A 21,974-nucleotide genomic window follows, 5' to 3' on the forward strand; every position below is an offset into this window, starting at 1 on the left:
TGTATATAAGAACTCTGGTGCCCACCAAGGAAGTTTTAGCTTTCCCACAATATAAACTGCATAAATAATATGAAAATACACAGAAATCAGGTAATAAAGGTAACACTGACTATTTTTATCAGTGGTTAGCGCTGTTGCCTCATAGCAAGTAGGTTCTATGTTTGAACTTCCTGCTCAGCTGGGGCTTTAGGTTAATAGGCGATTCTATATTAGTCAAAGACATGCATGTGGTTTCTGTTTGTCTGTGCTGGACCTTTGCTAGGTGTTCCCCATCTTTTGCCCTGTGATAGGCTCCAGCCTCCCCTGTGGCCCTGAGTTAGATAAGCAGTTAAAAAAAACTAATGTGTGCCTGACCTTGTTATATTAATGTCATTCAGACATCTTGTGGTGACAGAGTGCACGCTGTTGGGCTCCAAAGGGGGTTTATCAGTTTGGGGCTTTAAACTTTGCTTTCAGTGTTATTTCAACCCAGCCAACCTGCTCCTCGTGGCTTTAGAAATATTACTTTCATCAAACGCCCAGTCTGATCTATTTTGGTTTACATTTTTCTTTTGGAGAAAATGTGCTTTGTATTTTCCCTCTTTCACTTTGTGCAAGTAGAAAAACAGAACTGTTTAAGCATGGGTGCTATCTTGTTTAGTCCAGATTTACTGTGGCAATAGACATGGTTCACATCTCCTGTTTCTGTTGATGCTGTGTTGCCAAGCCCTGTAGGTTATTGTGGTGTTTATATTGAGAGTGGAATTATGGTAAGAGTGTGCCATGATACCACCAAAAGCAACAGCAGGCTGTTCTGGCTGTTGCTTTGGTGGTGGTCTGAGGCTGCTTAATACTGGCACTTTGGTTCTGGAAGAGCATTGAGCCTCTGGATTGGTGAAATACCGCCAAGATCCAGCATCTGAAGCTTGAATTCATTACACATGTTCCCAGTCTCCCTGTGATCATTTGCCGGGCCTTGATCACCCGTGGGGAGAAATACCACACAGAAGCCCTCCTCTGTCTCCTGAGGAAGCTTGTTGTTGAGAGTGAGAGCTACTAGAGACTCTGAAAATAGATAAATATTATTGGTAAGCCACAGAATTTAGCTGAAGAAAATTTAGAGAGTCTTCTCAAGAGGCTTCACAGCTTTTTGCTTTATAGAAAGAGACATCGGCTTCCCAATCTCACATGTGGTCCAAGGAGAGTTCATTACTTTCAGGGTTTACTCACCAATAAGCTTGGGGTTGGATAAATAGCTGTTGTGTATCATTAGAATTAGCCTGCTGTGATGGAGTTAAGCATGAAGACAGAGTGGCCCTGCCAGTGTCTCAGAAAAGGTTAGTTATCTAACGAGACAGAAGATCCGGTTTTACTCCAGTCATCAACTTGCCATGAACTTCAGCTGAGTTACAGGGCAAATTCCAGTCAAATGTAACACATACTGTAGCCCTTTGACCTCTTGCACTGGTGTTTACAACACACTTACATATCTATACGATCAGTGAGCATCAAAGTATTTTAAACGGTTGTTATCAGTCTCCTTAAGTCTTGTTAAACTAAGCAAATGAATCTGATTTCTATCGTTCTGACAATTTCACCTCTAAAAAAATATTTTGCAATGTGTAAGGCAAGAATGATATCTGTTAACAAACGTCTTTGACCACAACACTAGAAACCTGCTGTGCCTCTTGCTGTAATAAGCCATATTTCAAGCAAAAAACGTGCCGTCTGAAGTCACATATTATTTTCTTCTTGGTCTTTTTTTCCTGGATTGTGATCAAAGAAAAGGAAATCACATGAACTAAATGATGAGGAATGTGTTCGCCACAGGACTTGCTCATTATTTAGGGCAAGAATTTTCCATTCGTCCAGTTTTGCATCATATGTTGCACATAAACAACTGTCTGGAAAACAACAAAGTCTTGCTGGATCATATATATTTGGTTATTTCCATGTGATCTCGAGCTCCAAGCTGGTCTAGACAGCCTGTACTCACTCAGCGCCTCCTCCTCTTCCTGGTTTGGGGTGAGTATGGAATGAGAAGGTCAAAGGTTAGGAACTCCGTAGTGGAGGGCCTAGTCCACAGAGAAACTTTTACAGCCATGAAGCTGTGTGTTAGTGGCAGTTAGCAGTGGGTAGACATGCCAAAAAGCATGTGAGCGTGAGGTGTGATCGTTGTTCCCCGTGTGTCTTTTTCCTATGCCAGACACCACTGCACTGTGCAGTGTCGACATCAGTGACAAATTCTCGGTTGGCTAGACGCCTGACTTTTGTGTTTCCACAACAACTATCAGCTTCTCACTAATTTGCTTTGACAGATCTTGCGGCCCTGCTCACATTTTGTCTTTTCTTTGATAAGTTCTTCATTTGTCTAAAATAAAATCAGTGCATCCACACGTTGTATTGCATGTGCTTTGGATGAAAGCGTCTTACGAATACAATGCCGTATCTTATGTCGTTTGTAGCGTTCATGGATCGCTGAGTTTCTGCATGTAGAGCACGTTGTGTCAACAGAGTTGTACAGAGAGATAATAATTGCCTTCTGGCGCTAACAGACAGCTAGACGGCTCAACACACAGATCTATGCAGATGTGCAATGGTTGTCTGCCAGTAGTCATCAGAAGCAGCATGGTGTTATTAGGGACTAATACCGCCACAGTGGTAAGCGTCATGGCATGAGAAACATTCTGGAGAAAGTGCTTTGTCTCACTCTGTATTAGCCAAAGCCACAAGCATCCCTGAGTTGCATAATAGTGCTTTTGTGCAGGCGTGAGGTTCCATGTGTCTTTCTGTCTGACGGCCACACAGATGTGCTATCAAATAAGGTTCCAATAACCTGACAGGATTAGCCGAGGGAGAATCTGTCCTCTTGATAGCCTGATAGAGAAGAGACCTGGTATGTCTAAGTGCATTTGCAGGTTTTTGAAATGAAAAATATTCTCTAAGGGGAATGCAGATTTTTGCCTGCCAGATTCATCCTGTCCGATTCAGGCAGAAATAAAGGGACCTACATCTACTTTCTAAAGGAAAGTTCAACTAACAACTGAAGCTTACTGCAGTGGATGAATTACAGTGAGAAAATCCAAATACAATCAAACATAAGACATTTTTTTATTCCAATGTTCATAGAAAATCAGAACACCTTTCAGTAAATTACAGTCACATTATATACAGCAAATTTACAGTAGAGTATCAGACTACCGTATTTTTCAGACCATAAGGCACACCGGATTTTGCGCATTAAGCAAAACAAACCAGTCAGATAACTCAAACTTTACTGAACTCATTCTTCTTGCTTCCTCCACTTCCGTACCATTGATTCATTAATGCTGAATTCTCTTGCAGCTGCTCTGTTCCCATATTGTTGCAGTATATTAATAACTAACCTCGTATTGTAGATGGATTATCTCAGTTGTTCTCCTGACTGAAGTTTGGTCTGTTTACAGCATCCTGCCATGCAATTGCATTTGTCTCTAACCATCAGGAACCCTCACATTAACTTTCATCAAGTGGAAAAAAGTTAGGGTTCATCCTTCAGCTTCACTGTGTTTATTATGCTAACATAGCTGTGTCGCTAGCGATCACGTAGCACATCAATATATACCAGCTAGTCCAACTTCAGTAACCCTACAAAAGTCACTGCTGTTTAGTTTTCTGTCTTCATTTATGTTGGAAGTGATAGCAGAGCTGTACGTTTGAATTTTTTCAGAAATCTCTCAGTCAGAACAAGCTACATCATATTTAGGTGGAAACTAGCGAGCTAACTTCCTGCTAACTTCTAACTCTGTTAAATTTAATAGATTCTGTTTTCATGGATGCCTGGATGTTAAACTTCATTGTTACACCTGGTAAAGCAGTAACGCTGACCATTTTATTAAAGATGAAAGAATTTAGACAGTTTTCAACTCTCAGTGATGCCGCAGTGTTCATTTGACCTTGGGTACCTGAATAAGACGGAGTTTTGGACCCAGATTACTCCACAAGGCTCCTGACTATGGTAGCCGTAATGCTCCGACAATTAGTGATGTGCGATTCCACTGATTTCCTTTCCGATGCGATACCAAGTAATATTCAGGGTGGTATCGACGATACTGATCCGATACCGATACTTTGTACAAAAACTCATTTATTGTATCTCAAATTATAGCGTCATAATGATTACAGGACATCAGATTTCTTGTTCTTATCACTTAATAATGCAGAGATCATCATATAGAAATAAAAAAACTGAAGTTGTGCGCTATTTGAACACCTTGCCTGCCTGCATCACTAAAGGACTCCGTGAGAGACGTCACCTGTCCCCGTCTTCCTCTTCAGTTCATCTCAACATATGCTCGTCATATTCTGTGATATGATTTACTCTGAGGTGTTTGACAAGGTTAATGATGTTGCCACAACCATACATGCCAACCCTCCTGATTTTTCTGGGAGAATCCCGAATTTCTCCCGATTTTCCACCCAGGCAACAAAATTGAAAAACCCAGCCAATTCCAGTTTCCAACAATGGCGGCAGCTACTTAGTTTTAATATTACTCTTATTTCTCTTTCTGGGTCGCAAAAAAACTTTTAACATATTTTCAGGTTTCAGGTTTTCAGAATGTAGCTGTGTAAACTTTAAATATCTGAGCCGACCGACACATCGTTTTCAAACCCCCGCGGTCTTTCGCTACTCGGGTTAAACATGATATACAAGTCATTGATAACTTAAAAATGCTATTGTTTGGCTTTTTCAGTGTTTTATTTGTTCATGAGTAAATCGGTTTGGCTGAAATTAAAGTTATTAGATTAGATTAAATTCAATTTAACTTTATTAATCCCTCTGGAAGGTTCCTGCGGGGTTTTCACACAGCTGAATAAACGTTAAACAGAAAACTAATTAAACAAAGTGTGAGACGGTCGAGAGTTTACGCCAGCGCCCTGTTATATTTAGATAGCAAGGAGCAGACGGCAGAGTTTCACTCCACCAAGGGAGCTCGTGACGTATACGTGACGGCTTTCTTTAGACCACGAAGGCCGGGTCCTCAGGTGGAAGCAGCCTCTGAATTTGGACACCCCCGCCGTTTCCGGGCCGGCCAATAATAACGGTGACATTTAACGTATTTTATCCGATAAATAAACACTGTAAAATGTATTTATCTCCCCCCCAACAGCCCTTTTGAATATCTTCCTAATTCTGAGGTCTCAAGGTTGGCAAGTATGGCCACAACACCTCACTTTTTTGCCATATGTATCGCAAACCACGTCTCAGCTGTTTGTGGAGGTAAAATACGTCCGCACAATTACGCTCAGCCATTGTTGTGAGTGCGCACGCCAAGGGGCTGCGAGACATTTATACAGCCGTATTTCGCACATGACTATGAAAGGCGGAAGAGGAAGTAGTTCCTTTGAATGTAGACAATCCGAATGTTATAGTTTCTTTCCACTGTGTTCCTGTTAATGATAAACTACAAATTTACCCTAAATTATTAAAATATCGATATTTTAATGTGAGAATCGATTCTAGAACATAAATGACTGGTATCGGAGGAATCGATATTTCAGGATCGATCCGCACATCACTACCGACAATCCATCAAGCGTTGCGGCTTCGTAGCTTACCAAAGTCGTACTAAAACGTTTTTTGACAGATTTTTGAGCACCGTGTACCACATAAAATCGGTTCAAAGTCAGTAAGCACAACCAGAATTCATACATAAGGCGCACCAGATTATGAGGTGCACTGTCGATTTTTGAAATTTAAAGGATTTTAAGTTCACCTTATAGTCCAAAAAATACGGTAGGTGTTTTTAAAATTGCACAAGGCTCAGTGAAATCAAATGAGCAGGAATACGTTTTATGATCACTGCATAATTGGTTTGGAGGCAAAAAGTACTTGTTTTGGGCTCAAAGTGCATTTGCTTTAAGAAAGACAGTCTTCATATCCAGGCAGAGAAGCCATGTTTTTCTTTCACCACCCATATGCTGTCAATCACCTTCCCATTCTGGAACACACAGAAAAGTCTTTGTCATCATCCGAGCAATATTCCTTGGTCGTAAAATGAATCACACTCACACATTCTTCCTCGTGTGCTCACCTGGTCATCAGACACCTGCTCCAAGTACAGGTGGGTTCCATTGACCACCTGCATACGGCTGTAGCCGTAGTCTCTGCTGCGGAAAGCACTCCACTCTTTGGGGTTTGGATTGAACTTGTCAGTCTTCTCTCTGCAGCCCTGCAGAAGATTAACCAGGAATTACACCGAGCCTTTAAGATAGGAGCCACATGCCTTCCTCAGACTCTGACATTTACAACTGCGGCTGTGCCTCGGTGTGAGTCTGTCTGCATTTTAATATCCCAATGACTAATCCCTCTGTGGTTGGATGACAAAGTGTACTCTGCACTGTTCACCACCACATCAGAAAAGAGTTAACCAGACGAACAGATGGTACTAAACTCTTGTAGCAGACCAGCTGCTGCACAGACAGAGCTGTTTACCATACATAACGGCATTTCTGTTGATTTCACTGTCACTTTGCGCACTGACCTGCACACAAAAATGTTAACAGTGACGTGAAACTACTCACAGCAGAGCCTGTGATAATGTGGACTGGAGCTTTGGGGTTCACGTAAGGCTGTTCTCTGCTGCCATTGAATACCTTCAAGAAGCAAAGCACAATAAGTTTGGAACACTAGTTTACAATAGGGGAATGCAAGGATGAAGGATGGGGTGAAGTAAGATTGCACCAGCTGACCTTATCACCATACACAGGCCACAGCCTCTCATATGTATGCTCATGTGCCCACAACTCCACATCCACTCCTGTGGGGAGAAAAAAAAAAAAAAAAACCCTTCATAGAAGAGAAGCATACACAAACAGCTCAGTGGTGCAACTGAAAGTTCCTCAGAACCTGTGCCTATTTAATTTGCAGATTTCTCAACAAATAACAAAACCTTAAGATCAGAGAAACAAAACCTGACAGCGATTCATCACAAATTAAATAATTAAAACCGAGCGAAAAGTCTGAGAAACGTAATACAGGAAAAACATTTTGAAAACAGGCTGTTAGCATTTCAGCTAGACAGAAGGCCTGGTGTTTGGTTTGCTCTGCTGTTAGGACATTAGTCTAAGTGTGCAAATTTGCAACATTAAACACCCATTAGCAGCACACAGACTAGGTAGCATACCATAACGGTAAAATAGATCCTCAAGACCTGGAGCCGGTGGTTTGGTGTCATTCCTTCCCCGCCGGACCTGAGACATAGGTGAGAGAGGTATAATGACAATATGAATTGGCATTAACATCCAAACCACTACCTGCTGGGTGAAACACTATCTGGCAGGCATCCATTACCTGTGCCAGCCTCACTCTCAACAATGCCAAGTGTTGAGAGAAGCAAGCCCAGGTGGAAACTATTTGCTCCAAATTACAGTGATTATGACAGCACACCGTGCTGCTTATGGGTTCTGTGGACTGGCCAGTCTGCAACATGCTTGTCATGTCTCCTAGCAGGGGCAATTTAAGTGTAAAGCAAGGCTGTGATAATAAATCCTGCAAATAACATTATGTGATAAAAATAAAATGTTTAACAACACAAACATGCTGCTGTTTACATAACCGGGAACACAGCTCCCAATTAACAGCAGCTTCTTTAAAGCCAAGTCTCACAGTATTTTAAGGTAATGACAACATGACGTTTGCAGTAGTAAAATTACATCACACCTATAGAGTGAATTACCGATATGGTAATACAGAATAATACTAGTAAAGAGTCTGGAATTTAGCTAAACAACACCACACTCATACCCCACAAGGCACTGGTATGGGTGGCACTATCACCCTTTACTAAGCTAGACATTCAGCCTGTCTGTACATGTTTTCGATCATTTTTCTATAAAATTTTAGACATAGTCAAAGGTTTAAATAATGAGCCCAGCTTATGTGAACCAAAGCTTAGCCTTCAGATTAATCTGAATGCTTAATATTGTCATATGAGGAACACAAGTCGGGCTTGCCCAACTTCTGTTTTGTTCAATCTTGTATTTGCAAAGGACAGCCAATCAGAAAAAAATCTTCAAAGGGGGAGCGAAGGAGTTAAAACATCTTCTTTCACACACTGTATTATCTATAGGGATTGTAAATCATCCAAAGCTACTCTAGTCCAACAATAAAAACATCAGCCTGGGAGTTACATTAATAAGTGCCCTACACAATGAATTCAATTAATTGTGAAAAATTATTATATAATATAAACCATTTCTCACTGTAGCAATGTAAACAAATTAACAGACAACACTCTTACATACATAGGATTCAAACTTAGTACAGTCATCCTGGTCATCATCAGAGCAGTACATGGGCCGGTGCCCCATGGTTATGATCCAAGGACGCACTGCTCTGTTCTCGGGCTTGTTGGCCTCCTAGATGAAACAAAAGTGGAGCCACACATGTGCCACATTAAAACAGGGAAACAAATTCAGCAACATGCTCTTACTTTCAAAGCAAGTGTGGGAACAAAAGAAAGGACTTAGCCACAGTGGACAGATGGAATTGTTGTGGTCATTAACCTCCAGGTCTTTCTCCAGCCAGTCGTACTGCTTGAAGAGGAGGTCCTGGCCAAAGTCAAGATAGAAGTAAACCTCGGTGGAAATGGAGATTATGTGCGCTGAGCCCAGGTTCCAGCTGCAGAGACATTGTTAAAATAATACACGGCACTGACCCAGGAGAGGAAGCGTGTTAAAAGTAATCTGATAAGCAAGAGCAGGTCTCACTTTAAACCGCAAAGTGTGAAAAATACTCCGAGATCCAGACGACGTTGCGTCACTCACATGTTGTTATAAAATAGACTAAACTGCTCTTTAAAAGGCCGCACTGTACTGTGAGTGCTTACATGTCCGTGCTGTAGGGTTAATGGAAGAGTGCCACTGTACATGTGTGCTTAATGTTATGAACAGTTTCCAGTTGCAGTCAGTTGCCTGGATGGAGTTTCTCTTTGCCTCCTAACTGTGCACATGAGTGGAAGGCTCTCAGCCAGCAGCCCTGCCCAGAGAGTGGGCAGCTGGCCTGTGGTGTAGCAATGTACTGTATTATCTTACTGTCTGACAGAAGGAGGCCTGTGGTGGGCGATGAGTCACACCTGTCAGATGTATAGCTCCTTTGTGTAGTCTCAGTGTGTGAGATAGGAGAAGTAAGCTATACTAAGAGAGCTCTATTCTCCTCTGCTGACTCATTAATGCTTACTGAAATACAGCAGGACGTTTGACACACTTAACATGACACTTCACATGGGCCCGCTGTTAGAAAACAATGAATTACTCATCACGAGTGCTGTGTGCCGGGCTTGCAATGACATGCTTTCGTATTCGTTCACCTGCTTCGGTGCATTAATTGATTGCTGTTAAAGCAGCTCCCTTACCTGTACCACAGGCTCTCAGTCTGGCCTGGCATGCTGAAGCGATTCCTGTAGTTGGAGAAGTTGCTGTGAACAAACAATATAGCGAGACATGCAATGAGATGGACTGATCGTGCACTCTACATTCCTTGAATAAATGAGAAGCAGCACTTAGCACCTCAAACTGCTGCTTTCTCATAGTTTGAGATGATTATACCAGCGCCTGGAAAAACTGCAATCCATTCAGAATAGATTTAAGATAATTCCAAGCTTTCTCTGAAATACAATAAACCAGCTGTTCGTGGAAAAAAAGCCCCTGCATTTGGTGCAGTTCTTTTGATTTATGTGCTTTTTCATTTGTCATCTAAACCTGGCAGAAAACTTGGAGTTATACCTCATCGGATGAAAACAACCATCAACCTCTAAGACCTCCTGGAAGGTCCTAGATATTTAAAGGAACTATAAACATTGCTACATGCAAGGTAGCAGAGGATCCCTCTCTAAATTAAAGGCTGGGCAGAAACGCAAAGTAGCCTCTGTGACATCAACCTATAGCTTAGTGATGGAATAGTCTGAAGCTTAAAATCATGGTCAGCAAGTGGAGCCAGATAATCAAACTCTGGTCAACATGAGGGAGCTTGGGTGGAGCCGGACATGGGATAAGCGCGTAGGAGCCACCATGACCGAGAGTGCCACAGCTGTCAATCAAGAAAACATGTCTCTAAATATACCCCTCTTAAAACCATGACATCGTTTTAAAAGAAGACTGTAATTTTACATCCAGCAGTCATCAGAGGAGTTTTGAGGTAGTCCTGCAGTGGTTTCACCACCGAGTCATGGCGGTTTTTATTGATCTAGATATAGCCGGACACTTAAAGTGATCAGTCCATCGCTGCTCATTGCACTACATGAAACAGACACATACTAATTGGAAACTCGAGAGATGCTAAAACACTATCAAACCAGCATCTCCAAATTTTACAATGCAAAAGAGTAAAAATAAAAAAAATATTTCATGGAAAGCTCTCCCAGACTCCAATCTGTCAGACTCTTTTCATAGTTTTTAATTTAGAAGGCAGGAGCCAGTCTTCTCAACAGGCCATTAACTAAGCAAGGTGATGGGAACAATTATTTTCTTATCTTACGTAAGGGAGGTGGAAAAAAGAGGCAATTTCCTCGGCAGCAGCCAGAGTAGGGTAGCAGATCCCTGTATTGACAAGTTTAATGTAGGGCTAGGGGTAATGTTGAGTTAGGGGTAACTTGAGAGCAGCAGGGTCAGAGGTTAAAGGCCAGGATTCGGGACCCAAAAGGAGGATCACAGAGCTCTTAACTAATGCTGAATAAGTCTTAAAGTAATGTCACCTGTAGTTTGGGTGGGCACCGAGGTCAGGTTTAAATGGTCAGCATGATAACCCAGCAAAGGTCAGTTTGTGAGCCGCTTGTTTCAACATCATTTCATGTGCACAATGGCAGGCTGATCCTACAGATGGCACCTTTAAAATGTTAAAAATAGCTATAGGTACGAACTTTATTTCAAAGTTATTATATGAAGGACATTTTTTCATCTTTTAGTATAGATAATACAAAAAATCTTTACTTAAGTCATTCACCCTAACGTAAAAGCATAAGGATGAGCTCTTTATCCCAAACAAATCTGTTGTGATTGAAATTTCACAGCCAAATGTGATCACTGTGGTGAATAAGGGAGAGTCCTAATATAAGTTCATACTCCCATCTTGTGGCTAAAAAGGGTATCAGCAGGCATTTCCAGGATCTGGGTACACAGAAAAAAGTTTTTTGCTCTGTTTTGTTTAGTTTTGAATCATTGGATTTTTAGACATACAGGAAATGTATTCGCTGGCAGAAACTAAATCAAAAACAAGCTATCAAGTCTGTTGTTCAGCAGTGGAAATGTAATTTAGTACAGACATGACAAGCGTTCATTTGTGTCATTGATCTGTATGGGAGTTCAGCAAAAAATGTGAGTCATTCTAAGTCAGATTGTCATCTTTCCAGTTAAATGTGTGGGTTTTTTAAATTAACGTTGAGATAGAAATCTGGATGTCAAATTCAGAACAACCCGTCTGCTTCAACTGGCCCAGTAAGATTTTCCCTGCTCGTCAACTCTTTCCTTTCATCATCTGATGGGCTAAATCCAGGCAGCATGACATCTTAAAGGATCCAGTTGTAATATTCACGGAGCATATTATTGTTTCAGATGATGACCGTTGGTCTGCTGAACCACGTGCTCATCTTGGTGAACAAAGACAGCCTTGACTGGGGCCTTAGCATCTTCCGTGGACCGGCTGTTCTCATGCAGCTGGAATGCTGACTGAAAACCTTTGTGGTCGGCTCCGTTTTAATCGCCTTTCACTCATTAGGTTTTGAGGTTGGAAAGCGAGAGTAACAGAGAAGTACAGTGAGACGGAGCACAACAGAAAGTGAGGAAGAAAAGCAGGGCCCAGCTGCTGGGTATACTTGGATTCTGAACGACACCACAGAACGAAACACATATTTAGGTATAGAAGAAGAGGGGGCGGGGGGGCGGGGGGGGGGGGGGGGGGGTGTCGGGAGCTGCATTGTATAATGCACCAAGCTGGTTTTCTGGTTTTTGATATCAGGTTCTTATGTCGGGATGCAGCGCCAAGAAAAAGAGACTACTGTTAGCAGCTCCTTAATAAAGAGGCAGGCAGTAGTCCTATTACACATGGCAAAGCCAAGAGAGTGAGAACTGTCCCCGTATAGAAGCGGCAAGTAAATATTATGGTGCAGGATCAGACACCACTGAAAGTTTCTAACTCCAGCAGATGTTGTTGGAATTCAGGGATCAACTCGCTGCTGATCCTCGTGATAAAAACCATATGAATGTCTATAGAAGTCTGACTTTAACTATAACTAATAAATGTGTAATTTAATGTACTGAAACAGTTAAGTAACATATTGTAATAATGTGTTTTTTTATTTTATAAGGGAGAATTGTCGAGTTGTAATTATGAAGCTAATGGGGGGCAACCCACTGAATAATATCTATGCATAGATGATTGCATGTAGAGTCGCACTGTAGGCTGGTTTTTTTTATCATCAATTAATCTGCAGATTATTTTATTACATATGGGTCTTCTAAAACATTCACTGACTATTTACTGCAGTTTCTTTAACCCAAGCTGACTCCTTCAGACTGCTTGGTATCTCCAAAACAGCACAAAAGCCTTTATTATATGTGATTTACTAAAGTGTTATAGATAAAATCAGGGAAAGCTGTAAAACCTGACATCTAAGAAGCTAGAAGAAGCAATGTTTCAGGGTTTTGTTTGAAAATTATGAAATAGTTTACTTTAATTTAAGATTTTACCATTTAACTAAGGCTTTGTCTTGTGTTTTCATCCAGATAAGTTCCCACACTCAGATGCAAAGAGCACATTTGGTAACCGTGAGTGAAAATACTGACAGTTCCCACCACCGCAGGCCATCTCTGGAAACTCAAAAACAGATATTAAGCTGATGATTTCCAGTCAGACAAACGTTAATTTTGGACAGTGTTGACTTGTTTAGAACTTGGTGGCTCCTAATGCTGCTCCAGACTTCGGAGACAAAAATAGCTCCCATCTGTTCAAACGGTACAGTAAAGACTTTTCAGGACTAACCGAGTGTGTTCTCCATTTTTTTTCAGAAGATAAAGTGCAGCTGACGGGGCTAGCCTTGAAATATAGCATGCACTGCTCTTTTTCTGTCCAAAACCCATTAATTACACTCCTGGCTCTGTGAGCAGAATGTGGTGCAAATATAAAGAAAAAGAAAAACAGAGCTGAAGGCAGACAGCAGACAGCAGACAGCAGACAAACAGACGCTGTGTGAGAAAGAACATGTTTTTGTAATGAACATGTGCCTGACTTCCACCTATGGATGCATCGTATGAATGAGAGAGACAGCAGAGAGATTCAGTTGAATTTCACCTACTATGTAGCTTCATGGTTGCCGGGACAGGTCATGTAGGGCACGTAGGCAGCTATGGACTCGATCTGCCTCATGAACTCGTCTCCAATCCTGGCATTATCCTGGAATCACACAGTGTCATTGAGCCATTAAACATGATGTCAAAGAACTTCCTGTTAAGACAGTGTTCATTTTTGTACATTCAGTCCATTTTCCAGAATGCTTCAGGAACGTAGCACAGGCTACCAAATAAACCTCAATGGAACTTGAAGAGTTCGTCTTAAATATCCCAATACTGTCTGCAGTGCTTTAAAAGCACACTGCGGTTCATTTCTCCTCTGATGGCTTTTACCTGCCACAGCCATTAACGACCTTTCAGGCTAAATTCCCTCTCTCAATTTTCTATTTATAATATCAGCGAAGCCACAGGTTGTGCCTGCACATTCCAGCTGAGAACACAGCTCAGATGAATTATGGTTATTAATTTTTGCAGCCGTCTGATGATTGCATTTTACATTCTTTCCCTATTAAAAAACAGCATTAATAACGCGCAAAGTTATTTAAGGGAAAATGATATTAGCATCCGAGACAAGGTTATGTCCTCTAATATGAAAGGTGACAGCTGTGAGGATTTCATATGAGCCAATATGTTATTGGGACTTAAGATCTGTGGTTTTGAATAGCACCACTTTTATTCATGAAATACTTGGGCGACACAATCCATACTCTCATCTTTCACTGCGGGCTTAAGGCGTTTCACAGCAATGCTAATGTCCCAACCACAGCTGAAAGCTCTCACATGCCCTGAGGACAAACAGTGGTGTGCAGTAGAGAAAGGTAAAGTGGCTTATCTCTTCTGTCTTATTGGAATCAGGGATATATCAGAGTCATTTTAAGAGTATAAGAACTTTGCTGTCAGTGACCTTAATTGAAACTAGGTGCAGGTTTGATCACATTTCACAAGACTGGAAAGATAGAAGGGTAAATTACCTCATGCATGTCATAGGCAAAGTCTCCTGTAAAACAAGCACATAAAATCTATAGATTAGAATCTTTTACATGATTTTTACTCTTTGCCAGCATAGTAAAAACAAGATGTGCAGATTAGGTTTCCCCAAACAGTACCATCTAATCAGCTTCACTAGATTTATATTGTCAGAATTAATTTCAAGAGAGCTGAACTCTTACGTAGTTTTGGCATTTTGCTGTTTCGTTTCTAGTGTTAGATATAAAGAAGCTAAACATAATGAAGCTAAAACCACAACGCAGCCAGAAACTGGGAGACAACTAGTCTGACTGTGCCTATCATCAAAACCCCAAAATGTATAAATGACAGTTTATAGTTTCACGGGGGATTACATCATCTTGCTTTTCCTTGCTTTCTGTTATTATGGGAAACTAAATTAAACAGTTTCTCTCTATTTTCTTATTCCCGGCACAGACACGATCGCTGCACCAGTCTTTACAAGAACTGCTTCGACAGTTGATTTAGATGTTGAACAACAGCAAACATGTCCAGCGATGACAGAATTATTGTTAAAGTATAAATAAACCATTTTAAGCCATCAGTCATCACACTTGAAAAATGTAAACTGGTATTTGAAGCAGAGATGTACATAAATCTGCTGATCTCTAACTTTGTGTAACTGCTTGTGATAAAGCGCCATTTGTCAACAGCTGCTCTACACTCGCTCTCTTTCACTTTACACTTCAGATGATCCTTAGAAATCCTGACTCTTTTTAACTCAAGAACAAGAAATGTCAACTTAAAGGCCAATATGTTTACACTTTACTGTTTTTTATTGAAGGAAAAAAAGAAGTTCACGTAACTACATTTCAAGGATTGGTTGATTTTTATTAGACCCTCAGATGATTTTCATGCATTTTCCTTTTTTCTTTCTCCACAAAAATTGATACTTAGCTTGCTCTGAATTAGGAGGATGGTTTTTTGATTGAACCAGTTTAATGTAACATTATCTCCGGTTGGTGGTGCATGACATGAGCGTTCTTGTTCATGAATTATTTAACAAAATATTGATATTTGATGTCACTGTACCAAATAGAATATCAAGCGAAATATTGCAAAATGTGAGGTAAAGGGTTTTTTTCCCCACTTTTACTATTACCAATATTACACAAACACAAAATCTATGAATGACATTTGACTGATACAAAATAACTAAATGCAGTGCTTCACTCCTTATTCATACATTATGACTTCACAGCATTAAGATCACTTAGATGTCTATATTTAAGAACTAATCTATTATTAACCCCCTAGGCAAGTTGTGTTGCAAATTGTGCTGCTGTGCCTTCTTGAACCAGCGGGAGAGGTAGTTCACTTAGTGTTTACATTGAGGAGAAATAAAAATGTAAGAAACATTATTTCCTATTTTTAAAAATGGAGACATCACAAAAGCTGGCGATCCAGTGAATCAAAACTAGGTTCTTTGGCACAACAAAAACCTACACGCTGCAGTTTAATCAGTGAAGTGATGAATAGCAGGCTAGTGACCAGAATCCATCTCATAATGCTCAAAGCAAATAAGTGCAAATGATGACTATGTGTTATTATGGTAATTACAGTAATTACCACAATGATATATTGCCTCCTCATTAGATATCTCTGTTGGATGTCAGCTGGCTTAATTGATTTGATTTATGTTAATACAAGCTGTGGATGACTAATGCCTTAAGTTGCGGTTTATATAACTTAATGCCTCTTTTACAATGATGAATGATAAAATATCTAGAAGGGTAGAAGTTACCTATGTGTAAGATGACATCGTACATTCCGAGCTGAGTTTCCTTTTGCAGTCGAGCCAGAGACTGGGGGTTCTCATTGCCGAGGTCACCATAAAAAGCAAACCTGGGACTGGACGTAGTGCTGTCATTAAGAGCAGTGAAGAAGAACACGTCGCTCCAGCCTTCTTCACTGCCACAGTGGTAGACTGGAAAAAAATGTAGGAAAAAAGTTTCAAAGTTAAGTGATCCATGAGATGGTGTGAGAGCCAAAAGCTAAATGGTGAATAGATTAGTTTGTATAGAGTGCTCTTCTACTCTACATGAGTACTTAAAGTAAAGCTATAAATAACATCCCTCATTCATCCATACATACAAGCATTTTTTCTACCTAAGTGCTTTCTATCCAACCTTCACACACCAAGGTGGGTTTCAGTATTTTAGGCATACTCACTGGAGCAGCTAGGAATCAAACCACCAACCATCTGGTTAATAAATGACCTACAGATACAGCCACCCTAATGTCAGCTATATAAAAACTCCACCCACCATATGAAGCTGCCGGTTTGAGGCCTCTGAGTGTGACCCTGTGAATGAACATCTTCCTCTTTTCCGTTCCCGAGTCAACAAACAGAGTCGCGTGTCCTATGGCGCTCATCTCAAAGAGCCGAGCCCCCAGAAGGCTATACTCCACCTTGCTCTCTGTCTCATTGAAGGTTGTCCAGGTCACTACCATAGTGCCTGGCATTCCTGAAGAAGAAAAGTCCATTTATTTGAAATGTGATGCAGATTTGTCTGACAGGAACATTGGATACACTTACTGGTGCATTTATTAAAGCCAAAAGATGCTGATGTGCAAAAGCTGACTTTACAAGAGCGGAACTTTTGATCTTGCTGCTGGCAAGATGAAGCATTATAAAGGCAGACTTGAGTTGGCCAGGTACTTGCATAAAGACATCAGTTCAATAATGAGTACCACATGTTTCACCTTCATAAGAAAACAACAAAAGGATTTTTATGCTGCATTAGATACAGGTTTGGAAGTTTAGGTAATTAAACGGTGTCCTCAACCTACATGACTTACAAAAAATACAATCAGGGAATATTTCTGTGAACCTGCCTGAAAAAACGTCAGATGTAGTCAGTTAACAGAATATTGAGCAATTTGTACAAAACATCTGTAAATCTGCAAGTGACCTGGATACTTGTGTGTATTTCCAAGGGGAAAAACACGTCTGTGAAGGTTCTCAGTCATCCAGGTCATCGTAGTCAAAGAAGCTTGCAAAGAAAAGTGTCTGGACTTCTTTAAGTTGCTTGAAGACGTTTCACCTCTCATCCGAGAAGCTTCTTCTAAGGTCAAATGGTGGGGAGTCCCAGATTTAAACCTAGTGGGAGTATCCCCCCAAAGAGGGACAAAAGAAACCCCTGATGATCCTCTAATCGCCTGAGCCAAGGTGTGAAAATGGGTGTGGGTCCCCACCATTTGACCTTAGAACTGAAGAAGCTTCTCGGATGAGAGGTGAAACGTCTTCAAGCAACTTGAAGAAGTCCAGACGCTTTTCTTTGCAAGCTCCTTTGACCAAGGGGAAAAACTATATCCCACATGTGTCAGGTGGAAAAGGTCAAACACTTACCTCCATAGGAGAGGTGCACCTGTTCTGGCTGGGTCCAAATAGGAGGAACACCGAGCACCAGCAGGGGTGCAGCAAATAGCAAAGCACAGGCAGCGTGAACAGGCGACATTTTAATGCTGGACTACAGGGAACAAACGCCTGATTAAAGAAGTCACACACACACACACTTGAATCACATGATCTCCGACTTCTCATAACAAAAATCACATGACTCTAAAGGCACCAGTATAAAAAAATTTGGAAATATTGACGATATTTAAAGCCTTCCAGTAAATGACATGACCTCAGGGGATGTTTACACATGCTGAGTAGTTAGGATAAACAAAGTCACATACTGTGTTTTGGTCTCTGTTGAGTATGTCCAAATCAGTTAACCTCCATTCAGCCCATGAAACTGCAGAACCAAAACAGCAGAGTCAGCCACAAGTTTAGAAATAGATGATGTGACAATAAAAGCATGTGATGTTGCTTTTCATTGTGCTTTCGGAGCAGTACTGCAGTGTAAGACAGAAGAGGTAAGCTCACATGCCATGGCTTGCTTCAGATCAATAAAATGCAAAGGCAAGCAGCTGATATGCTGGACTTACCAGGACAAAGACACTATCAGTGTCACAGCCCATGAAGACAAAATCGTGCTTTTTAATTGAGTCAAAATCTACTATACCAGCTGATCTGATCTATCAGTTACATTAACTGTCAGTTAGGCTAATCATTGACGATTCTCTTAGCTGTGTGTTTTGGTTGTGAAACGTGCACCAACACTGTGTCAATAGCCGATAGAGGGTGCACAGTCCAACAGCTGAATCATGAATAGGCTGCTTTATTCTCTAATGATGGGCGGTATCTACCGTCGGCTAGTTGGTAGTTGCGTAAAAAGAATCAAAGTGTTTAACTGTCGTATCTCTGTTTGGAGAAGCAGCGCAAGGTGAGTACATCATATTTACTGTGAACGCTTACAGGTTTGTTTATTTATTTCACTTTAAATGCTGTGACGCATTTATTTTCACATGTATTTCCTCGACCGCTGGTTGGAACAAAATTAAAAAGCTTCTTTCTTTTTGTCTGGTTAGCTGTTAGCTACCTGGCTGTTAGCTACCTGGCTTAATTACTTGTTAGCGACAATTCAAAGCTAATACTTTGCATTAAGTGCAATAGGAAACAAAGAAATTCATGCCTCTGTACAACACTTACAGTTAAGCTAAAGGCAGTGAATGATCGTCTCCAAAAGCGCAAACGACTTCTGTTCTGAATAAATTACATATATTCAGAAAAATAAAAACTTCAAAGAGTTACAGCTAAGATAAACTCAACCAGCTGTTTTGGCTGGAGAGCACTTCCTGACTACGTCATCGTGCAGAACGATAACAATGGCCGAGTGGATTGTGGGAGATGTTGTTTTTCAGCGTGTCGCGTTATAAACAGAGTATTAGATGAATAATTAATGATTGATTTACTGGCAAAAATGTATTATTACTATCTTACTTTGTTTACAGTGGTAAACGGTGTATTTGGACATGTGTAGCCCGTATGTTGTGGGGACAAGATAATGTTTACACTGTCCACAATGTGTAGCCATTTATGGCCAGAAACACAAGATTCATACACCGTTAACCTCTAAAATCCTGTGATATGCATTTTTTTAATGGCCTTAAAAGTTTTTATCTTGTCTTACAAAAATGGTAAAAGTTGGAAATGAGCAAAAATTATATAAATAATCCATTAAGTTGATCTTAGTGCGTGATGATTTTCAGGCAAAGGCTCTAAGGTTCAATGAGGTATGTATGTATTTTGTCGTGTTTATAAATTTGTTAACTCATTCATATATCCTTTCTTTTTAGATATAATGGACCCCAACACTGAAGATGCAGAGAGCCAAAATGTTGAGGATCGCTTCCATCATGATGCAGCACAGTACAAAGTGAGCTATCCTAAAGGGAGAAACACAAAACAGGTGAGCTGGGTTGGTCATTATGATGCACAAATCGATTTCTGGTTCCTGGTGCTTTTTATGCCGCTAACTGTGTTTGTGCATCGCCATGTTTTGTCTTTTTAAATTCAGGTGGATGATGCTGCAAATGAAGAGTGCAACAAAAAGAGGTATTTCCTGCCTGTTTTGCATTTCTTACAGCCATTTGTTTTTGATTAAAAGCTATATATGGAATTTTACCCCATCCAGATACCCGGTTAGCCGCTCTGGGAACGACCCAGGCAGAGTGAAGCGGGTAGTGTCATGTAAAAGGAAGACTCATCATCTGACTGTGGCTCGAAGAAAGCAGCTTGGGTCTGGGAGAACTTGTGATGCTGCAAACAAGGAAAATGAGACAAAAGTCTTGCAGGGCACACAGCAGGATATTTTCAGTATGGACCCCTGGGATTTCCCATTTCATGTCAATAATATCAATAACAACCAAGGAACTGATAGAACTGGTTCTGAAGAGGCTGACTACTGTGTACTGACTGAGGTCAGTAAGACCTTTTCATGTTTGCATTGTTTTATGAATTACTTTTCTTGCAAACACGCAGCTGAAACTACTTAAAGCTGACTATGTTTTCCAGCTCACGAGGGATCACAACACACTGACTGACGTGCTTTTTGGAAGAAATCTAAGACTCAAAGTGGCTTTAACGTTGTGGCAGAGAAATGTTGGAGAGCTGCTGACATACTTTCTGAGGTGTGCGCCGTGCAGCTGCTTTCAAACATGCGCCAATGTTTGTTTGCTAGTATTTCCAAAGTTTGATTACATCATATTTTTTGTACAGAATCCAAGATACTGGTGTGTTTGTTGACTTTCTCCCCCTCATAAGCAAATGGTGAGCACTGAGTTTTGCAAATATCCTAGTAACACTGAGATTATAGTGTTACTACAATAATTTTTATATTTTCCCTGCAGCATCGATGAGGATTCTTCAAAGATAACCATCGGCTGTTGTGTCGACCTCTTTCCTTTAGTTAGCAAAGTCCTCAGCAGTCCATATGAAGAGTGAGTAATCCTGCTCATTAAAACACTTTACACATGCACAATAACATTGTGTTTAGCAGTAGGATAATTATTTTTTGTATTTTCTTTTATCTACATAGGCATCTTACTGCTGGCCTAAAGTGGGTAAATTCAGTTTTAAAAAACTGGTGGGAGGATCTAAAAGATAGTGGCTTCAGTGGCTCAACAAACCCTCTGCTGGATGAGTAAGTTTAATATATTTATTTTTAATTTACAAAAAAACCCCAATCTTTTGACATTAATTTGCCAGAGTTGTATGATTTATTCCTTTGTTGCAGAAACTTTCAAGTTTTTAATCAGCAGTTATGGGAATTGTGGCAGCAGGAACCCTTTTTGAAGTCTGTTCCAGGACCTGCAGGAGACATGGCAAAGGTAAACATTCAGAATTTAACACTGTTAGTTATATGTATATATGTGTGTGTTTATGTTTTTGAATTTTATGTACATCTTTTTGCCCCTTAGGTCATCGATTCCTTCCTGTCTAAACTCACATGACAGCAGTGAAGATCCTGAACGCATCGTTCTCCGTTAACAGTTCAATTCAATTTTATTCGCCTCAAGGCGCATGAACAGTCTCCTTAGTTTTGAAAGTGTTATTCATAGTAGCTGCTGACGTTTGCACTGACTGGCTCTTAGTGTGGGCTGGATGTATTTGCAGAGCAGCTTAAGCAACTAAAGAATTGAGCAATGTCTACAACAACAATGGTGTGACAAGGCTCATAATTTCTCTCTTAAGTAGCAAAGTAGTATTTTGTAAATAATTATCCACTTATTTTCACAACGCAGATATTGTGATGACTGTAAGATTTTTGTCCTTTTAACTGCTTCATTAATGATTAACACTTTTTTGTAATTTGTGATTGATATTATAATGATATGTTACAAAAACACTAAAAAGGGATGCCACTAATATTTCTGTTTTATGGCTGCAAAAACAACAATTGCATCTTCTGTAAAACTGTATATGACTGTCTTTACCTTAAGTTGAACTACTCTTGAACTAAACTGTCAGATTACAAGCAACACTCTTTGAAAAAGGTAAACTAACACTAAAGAACCAGATGTTTCTGGCTCTTTAGTGTTTATGCTTTTGAAATGGGTAAAATTTGAAGGCAAAAACAATCAGCAGAATTCACATGGGGAGGTAAGACTGATGGATGTTAAATGACATAAAGAAATAAAAGAGATCAGAATTTAAAAAGAGGTTATTTAATCAAGTCTATGTGTAAAATGCAATGAACATGCTTCAGTCCTGTGCAGCGTGCTAACTCAAAAATAAAACCGTACTCTGTGTACTACTCTAATACCTCTGGATA

At 40.3% G+C, this 21,974-nt stretch overlaps 2 protein-coding genes across 5 annotated transcripts; one reads left to right on the top strand and one right to left on the bottom strand.

Annotated features, from left to right (window-relative positions):
- Positions 1-3,066: 3,066 nt before the first annotated feature.
- On the bottom strand, positions 3,067-19,017 carry acp7 (acid phosphatase 7, tartrate resistant (putative)). 4 transcript variants are annotated; one of them, XM_084914575.1, is made up of 15 exons: positions 18,851-19,017; positions 17,995-18,053; positions 17,660-17,780; positions 16,575-16,775; positions 16,052-16,234; positions 14,274-14,299; positions 13,308-13,405; positions 9,375-9,437; positions 8,527-8,641; positions 8,266-8,379; positions 7,146-7,212; positions 6,712-6,779; positions 6,544-6,615; positions 6,054-6,191; positions 3,067-5,960 (listed from the first exon to the last, which is right to left on the bottom strand). In XM_084914575.1, exons 3-15 carry the CDS (start codon positions 17,766-17,768, stop codon positions 5,895-5,897), a joined length of 1,320 nt encoding a protein of 439 aa, XP_084770701.1. In that variant the 5' UTR covers positions 17,769-17,780; positions 17,995-18,053; positions 18,851-19,017; the 3' UTR covers positions 3,067-5,894. The 4 variants fall into 4 exon arrangements, with proteins under 4 accessions (XP_084770701.1, XP_084770700.1, XP_084770703.1 ...); XM_084914574.1 differs by having other exon boundaries at positions 17,660-17,797; XM_084914577.1 differs by lacking the exon at positions 18,851-19,017 and adding an exon at positions 18,247-18,332.
- LOC146366232 (KATNB1-like protein 1) lies at positions 18,454-21,962 on the top strand. The gene is made up of 10 exons (XM_084914578.1): positions 18,454-18,584; positions 19,498-19,610; positions 19,719-19,756; positions 19,836-20,121; positions 20,216-20,331; positions 20,420-20,470; positions 20,551-20,640; positions 20,739-20,843; positions 20,937-21,030; positions 21,121-21,962. The coding sequence occupies exons 2-10, from the start codon at positions 19,503-19,505 to the stop codon at positions 21,151-21,153; spliced, it is 921 nt and encodes a 306-aa protein (XP_084770704.1). The 5' UTR covers positions 18,454-18,584; positions 19,498-19,502; the 3' UTR covers positions 21,154-21,962.
- The last annotated feature ends 12 nt before the right edge of the window (positions 21,963-21,974 follow it).

Source organism: Perissodus microlepis, chromosome 19, assembly GCF_051167445.1.
Source record: "Perissodus microlepis isolate ML-2025 ecotype Zambia chromosome 19, ASM5116744v1, whole genome shotgun sequence".
NCBI lineage: Eukaryota > Metazoa > Chordata > Actinopteri > Cichliformes > Cichlidae > Perissodus > Perissodus microlepis.

Bases quoted from the DNA above. Each gene is read 5' to 3' on its own strand.
- acp7 (XM_084914575.1), bottom strand. From the start codon at position 17,768: ATGTCGCCTGTTCACGCTGCCTGTGCTTTGCTATTTGCTGCACCCCTG. The intron at 7,213-8,265 runs GTATGTAAGAGT...CCTATGTCTCAG, and splicing joins GTACTAAGTTTGAATCCTAT to GTCCGGCGGGGAAGGAATGA. The intron at 6,780-7,145 runs GTATGCTACCTA...TTCTCCCCACAG, and splicing joins GGATCTATTTTACCGTTATG to GAGTGGATGTGGAGTTGTGG.
- LOC146366232 (XM_084914578.1), top strand. From the start codon at position 19,503: ATGGACCCCAACACTGAAGATGCAGAGAGCCAAAATGTTGAGGATCGC. The intron at 20,641-20,738 runs GTGAGTAATCCT...TTATCTACATAG, and splicing joins CTCAGCAGTCCATATGAAGA to GCATCTTACTGCTGGCCTAA. The intron at 21,031-21,120 runs GTAAACATTCAG...TTTGCCCCTTAG, and splicing joins CTGCAGGAGACATGGCAAAG to GTCATCGATTCCTTCCTGTC.